Below are 6,638 nucleotides of genomic sequence, written 5' to 3' on the forward strand. Positions count from 1 at the left end.
TAGTCGTCTTAACCTGAGAGAGAGAAAGAGACGATATTTTTCAAAGAAAGAGTACTCGAACATCGCATTTCATTGATAGTTAAAAATATAGATGACAGCACTAAAAAAAGTCAGATTTCACACTAGATGCGTACTCACTCGGTAGTAAATTGCCAATGACGATAGGAGTTGCACTCGATTTGAAAGAAAGTAAAGAATAATAATTCAAGCAGCTCTTCGTTGAAAACGCCGAAAAAAAAAAAATTGGAAATTTTTATGGAAAGTTATGAGCGGCAAAAATTACGGGAAAACAAGGATCATATGGCCATATAACGATTTCTTCCTTGCTATAGTGTCCATGACGTTTTGTTCCCGTCATACTTGAACGAATCAGGTTGAAGTGCTGAATTCGGTAGACTTGAGGAAATGCTTACGTCATTAATACAAAACAATGACGTCTGTCTGCTGTGGGATTCACCTTCTCTCCCTCCCATCTGCTACATACATGTTTGCTTGCGCTTAATCATTAAAGTGGGATATACACGTCAAATTTTGCCACGGGGTTGAGCTTTGCATCGTGTCGCATCTTTTCAAATTTTTTAACTGCTTCCCACGTTATGCTAGTTTCTCCGAGATCTAATTATTAATTAGTGTATACCAATGATAACTCATCGAAGGCGCGCCAGCAACAACACCAGGCAAAAAGAAGCTGAAATCGTTTCGAAATCCGGTGATAAAAACCAAGCTGTCAATCAAATCTTCATCAACGAAGCCACCGCCGCCGAGATGACATGCCGGGACCGCACCACAGAATTCATGTCCACCGTCAAAAACATGCAAGTGAGGCTCGAGAACGGGTTCGTCGCCGCGGATCGCAAGAAGAAACACGCCAAAGACACCCAGGAATGGAAGACCTTCATGCTCAGTGCCAAACAGATCGGCAAGGCCATCAGCAGTACCTTTACGAAGCTGGAGAAGTTCACCATATTGGCTAAAAAGAAGTCCCTCTTCGATGATCGCCCCATAGAGATACAAGAACTGACTTATATAATAAAGCAGGACATCAGCAACCTAAACAAACAGATAGCCGAACTTCAAGAAGTGGTGAAAAGTAGGAACCACAAACACGGCAAACATATGCAGTCCCATTCTAATTCGGTGGTGGTACTGCTACAGTCGAAACTAGCGTCTATGTCTAACGATTTCAAGCAAGTGCTCGAGTGTAGGACCGAGAACTTGAAGCACCAGAAGAATCGGCGGGAACAGTTCAGTGAAGGGATTGTCTCCCCAGCACTACCGGCGACAGCTTTCTCCGGTCATGCGGGAAGTGTGTTGCTGTCAGACGAACAGTCGTCATCGGGAGAAGTAGCAATAAATATGGATGGTGCAGTGGGGCTTTCTAGAAATCAGCAACAACAGATGTTGCTCCTAGACGAGCAAGATTCCTATATACAGTCTCGTGCCGATACCATGCAGACTATCGAATCAACCATTGTTGAACTTGGGTCGATTTTCCAACAGCTAGCTGAGATGGTGAAGGAACAGGAAGAAATGGTCCAAAGGATTGACGCGAATGTCGAAGATACTCATCTCAACGTCGAAGCGGCTCATTCAGAAATACTGAAATATTTCCAGTCTGTCACTTCGAATCGTTGGCTTATGGTTAAAATATTTGCTGTTTTGATTATATTCTTTATTGTATTTGTTGTATTTATCGCATAACCTTATTTTGAATGGAAATTAGTTAATTATATTATGAATATTCAAAAAATAGTGTTGTTAAATTAAATCGTGTTTCTACGAGGACTTGAAAAATACAATATTTTTATAATGTTTTACTGTAATGTAGAACATGGCACTTTCCAAATTTTAAAAATATATAAATTGAACTGATATAGTCCTCCAAGAACTAGACTTGGAAAAGTAGTGTCACGTCGGAAAATCCTATTGAAAGTGAAAAGAGGATCGTGAGATTTATTTTAGCACAGCCACACATAAAATATTTCCTGTTTTGGGACATCAGTTGCATCCTAAAAAGTTGACTTGTATCGCCAAGGCAGAATAAAACTGAGGACACAGGAGAAAACAACTTTGGCAACACAAACCTATGTAATTTTGTCCTGTTCTTCCCCAATTTCCAAGGGGGTGTTAAAAAATCCAATCTGGTTGTTGGAGAACTATGTCTTTATCAGGGCTTGACAAATCCCATGCACCCAGTCGCCATTGCAACAAGAAAAAACTTTATTGGTGCCCAAAGTTTTTCTATATGCGATTGCCAAATTAGCGTCGAAGGAAAAACACTTTCTGATTACATTACTCTATATCTTTCAACATGGAAAGAAGGTATCAAGTCCCAGAGAAGTTGAAAGAATACTATTTAAGTTTTTTTTGTTCTGGGAGAAGAAAAAAACATGATTGGTACCTAAAAAATTTGGCAGACACCTATTTTTTTAATTTGTCAGACCCTGGTCTTTATCGGTCATCGAGGCTGCATTCCATGAATATGCTTCCCTATTTTGATGGGTTGGTTGTTGTTATCATGTTCATTTTATCCTTGTCCATTTAGTTATGCCGGGTTTCTACCCTTGAACTGCACAACCAGTAGGATATAGCCCATGTCTTTTTATATGTTAAAAGAAAAAGGTTGTTTCTCGTTTTTATTGCAAATCATGGAAAACGTATTCAGTTACAGGAGTTCAAGAATCAAAGTAAGGTTATATCTCAATTACAGAATTCGTTCTTGGGTGTTACTCCGGTCATGAAAATTCCAGATCAAACCTTTGTTTTGTCAAATATTTAATATCCTGTATAAATTCTTTTCATATCCTTTAATATTGTTATTTTCCTGAAAATCATTTATCATGGCTATAGTACAGTCTAGAATGCTTTAAGCTCTGATAACTTCTGATCTCCTGGGTATGATGTTCATATTGTAGCAAATTCATGTTTTAAAATGCAGCACATGCTGTGAAACCCTCATGAAATATCACAACCATAAATACTGTTAAGTACAGTTTGACCATGTTATAATGTCCATCACTTTTAATGTCACCTTATTTATGTCGCTGATTTTTAAATTCAGAATAATTGGTGAGTTATAAGTTGCACTGCTTGTATAGTCATTTTTATTGTGCTCTCAGCAAGCTGGCATTATACTGCGGTCTGACTGTATTTGCGTTTATGGCTGTATAACATAAATAGTAAGCGAGTTCTTATTTGAATTTAATGATTTTATGCACTCGTTCTGTTTATTTACTATAATACGACACTTGTGTGTCGTCAGAATGATAGTATTTGTTACAGTCGTTGATTTTCAATGAGATTAAAGTATTGGTATGGTTAGTTTGTAACTTTTTTTGATTTGTGGATATCGTTCACCTTGTGGATACATAATTGTTATTTTTCGATTTCATTTTACTATGAAAATGCACAAAATAGGTCTCAAATATTTGGGATTTTTCCCAATTTTTTTTTTCTGCAGCGCCATCTGAGTAACTGTTCTGACTCTGTGACTGGGATGTATTACAATTAGCTTCCAAAAGAATTTTTTTGTTCCAGTAGTACTTTTTGAAATCTTAGTGGGACCCACACATATAGTCCCATTAGTAGTCAAAGGGTTAAGAAAGTTAAAAAAAAACCTCATTTTTAAAGCTGATTTTCTTTAATTTCTCTTTATCAGGAATACAGTAGTTATAACAACTATGATATTCCAATTTTCCATCAGTTTGTTTCTCCAACCATGAAAAGGCTTTGGATATTTAAGATTTCTTTTCCCCTTTGAAGGGAGTTATTTTTACAAATAATGCAGTAAAATTAAATTTGACTTCCTCTTTTGGAAACAAGTTTTGATTGTGCTAACAATGGAAAGCCGTTGTATTATAGGCCCCTCTAGGCAGAGTGATGTTCTGGGTGTTTACCTAGCTTGAAATACCTGCCTACCTATTTACACACTTACTCTTGAAGATTGTAGTGCCTAATCTCGTTATCACGAGTTCCTATATGTACTTGAGTGGGCTGATGCATTAAAAGAGATGCCTCTGATTGTAATTTCCTGTTTATATAAACTACAGGTTACTTTAGGAGAAAAAACATTATACCAGGGCTTTACAAATTCCACATATCGTCCGGTAAATCTCCCTGATAAATTGAAAAATTTTTATTAGTGCCTATAACCTTTCCTATGTGTGATTACTGGTTGAGTGTTTCAAAACAGTGCAGTGTTTTTTTGGATATATATATATATATATGTGTCAGCATGTCCACTGTCATGGAAAAGTGACATTCATTTTGCACCTGTTGGACACGAGCACCATAGTGTTTTCTGGAACTTAAAGGTGCTCATTTTCATATTTATGAATTAATGATCATCTGATTTTCATTAGATTTGCTCTTTTTCAGATGATAGACATAGTCTGTGCTTGTGACTCGAAATAGTTTGAAGACTCCTGATGTAAGGCACAGAGAAGTAAAATAATTTTAAGAAATATTATACAGGTTGTCAGCAGGGCCCATCTTAAAACTGAGATACTGACATGAAGAAAACATTGAAGGGGAGGTTGAAATTTGCTGGTTGTCTAGTATATACACGAGAGGGAAGGTGCATTGCATTGTTTTTTCAGTAATGATTGTGGGGAGTCAAAAGCGTCAGCCCCTAGTGTCTGGCACCTATGTCTTAAGAGTATCATGCCCCCCCCCCCCAAGTGAGTTTTCTGAGGCCCTGCTTGTCTGCAATGCTACTCTTGAAAATTTCAATCATATCTTATTTTTGTAAGGACTACCGTCTTCTCTTGAGGCCCCCCGGGCCCATGTGTTAAGATGGCACTGGTTTGTAAGCTCATTCGTGTGCAAAACTTACATCAATAATTTTTCCTCAGCTTCATTGTTATCAACGTGTTTTCTAAAATTTTATTGAATGTTGAGGAAGGAAACTGAAAATTTAACAAAGCTGCAACCAGGAAGAGATTTTAGAGACCTGTCTTTTTTTTTTCTGTGAAATGTTAGAAAACTATAATGCGTTGAGTTACATAAGTTTTTATACATTACCAGAAAAATGATAAACAAGGTTTTAAATTCCTTACAAATGTTTGACACTCACATGGTCTTTCAGAAGAAAGCAATAGCTGCTAGTGAGAGATTATGTGGTTGATTGTTAGCTACCTCTTTTCTCCAAAGACTGCTTGTGTGCCGAACCATATGTAAAAAATTAACCAAAGTGAAGGAACCTTCCTATTTTCCATTTCTGCTGGTAATGCTATCTAAGAGCTTAGTTGAGGTAAAGTTTGGTATGAACTTTAAATGGAGTGACATAATTAAGCTCATCATTCATTAAGTTTAATCCGTCCCCAACATGCTAGTTTGGTCCAACTTAGAAACAAAATTCTATCTGCAGCCTTCAATGAGAGTGTATAGGCTATTCATATACAATATTGATAATTACACTGAAGTGCCAAAAGTCATGGGATACCTCTTAATATTGCTACACTTCGCCAGGTAAAAGGACGTCCCACACGATATTAAGAGGTATCCCATGACTTCAGTGCTGAAGTACCAAAAGTTATAGGATATCCTCTTAATATCGTGTGGGACCTCCTTTTACCTGGCAAAGTGCAGCAGTATTAAGAGGCATCCCATCTTTTGCCACTTCAGTGTATTTCGTTTAAAGGCATTTTAAAATTCCTAGTTCAGCTGGATTCAGAGCACTCCGTGTACATGATTTTTTGTTTCTTCGCCAGTGTTCTTAAAAAGTTTAGTGCACCTTTATTTTGATAGTTATGTTATATTAATAACATTCACATAATATTTGCAATATCGTGGTATAATAATTATTTTTTAATTTAAGGACATTTAGTTCTACGTATCAGTCTTTATGTCACAGTAAAAATATATTTTCTCTTCTACTACTAGTATCATCTAGAACAGTGTTTCCTTAACCCTTTTTTACCTGTGGCACCCTTTTTGGGGACCATATTTTTTCTTGCTACTCCTCTGGTCTTCGACCCTCATCTAGAAGCGAGATCCTTTCTACATGTTGAATTGATTTTTTCAGTAAATTTATATTGACCAAACATTTTGTGAATAAGATTGGTCTAGAATTTATTGAGCTCCCCTCTAGTCTGAGTTCTATTCAGGGCAGTCTCAACATCATGAGCTCCTAGGCAGTTCTGGTGTGATGTTCTGGTATTTCATACTTAGTTGGAGATAACAGCCTACATACAGTATTTACCATTTATCTTCAAAATTTATTGTACTATATAAAATCTCATGAGTTGGGGGATCACTTATGGGCATGGCCCCCCTCACAAGAGTGGGGCTAACAGAACTGCAGCCTGGGCGACCTAGATATGATTCTCAGCATTTTGTGTTTTTTCACAATATAAATTTTATATAGAGGGACCCATGAAAAATCTAGTTAACCTGCTGCAAAATGTAGAGGGTTGGGCCCGGATGGGTCCACGGCTTAAGATGACCCTGGTTTTATGGATTGTTTTGTTGGATTCCATAAGTAGTCACTCCCATATTTCACTTGAAATATACATGCTCAACACATGGCGATAGCACGGGTTAAAGGTGGCCCATGACCTCAAACTTAACTTTGTATAATGAAGAAAGCAGCACATTTACAGATTATTGAAGTGGCCAACACATTTACAAATCAATCA

At 37.1% G+C, this 6,638-nt stretch overlaps 1 protein-coding gene across 1 annotated transcript; it reads left to right on the plus strand.

Moving 5' to 3' along the window:
* Window positions 1-434: 434 nt before the first annotated feature.
* Syx5 (syntaxin 5) lies at window positions 435-3,321 on the plus strand. The gene has a single exon (XM_089243322.1). It carries the CDS (start codon window positions 640-642, stop codon window positions 1,699-1,701), a length of 1,062 nt encoding a protein of 353 aa, XP_089099448.1. The 5' UTR covers window positions 435-639; the 3' UTR covers window positions 1,702-3,321.
* Window positions 3,322-6,638: the final 3,317 nt, after the last annotated feature.

The sequence above is a fragment of the Pholcus phalangioides genome, unplaced genomic scaffold (assembly GCF_987345545.1).
Source record: "Pholcus phalangioides strain wild (caught in Gottingen) unplaced genomic scaffold, Ppha-v1.0 ptg000015l_1, whole genome shotgun sequence".
Classification (NCBI taxonomy): domain Eukaryota; kingdom Metazoa; phylum Arthropoda; class Arachnida; order Araneae; family Pholcidae; genus Pholcus; species Pholcus phalangioides.

Excerpts from the sequence above, each read along its gene's own strand:
- Syx5 (XM_089243322.1), top strand. The coding sequence starts at position 640 with ATGATAACTCATCGAAGGCGCGCCAGCAACAACACCAGGCAAAAAGAA.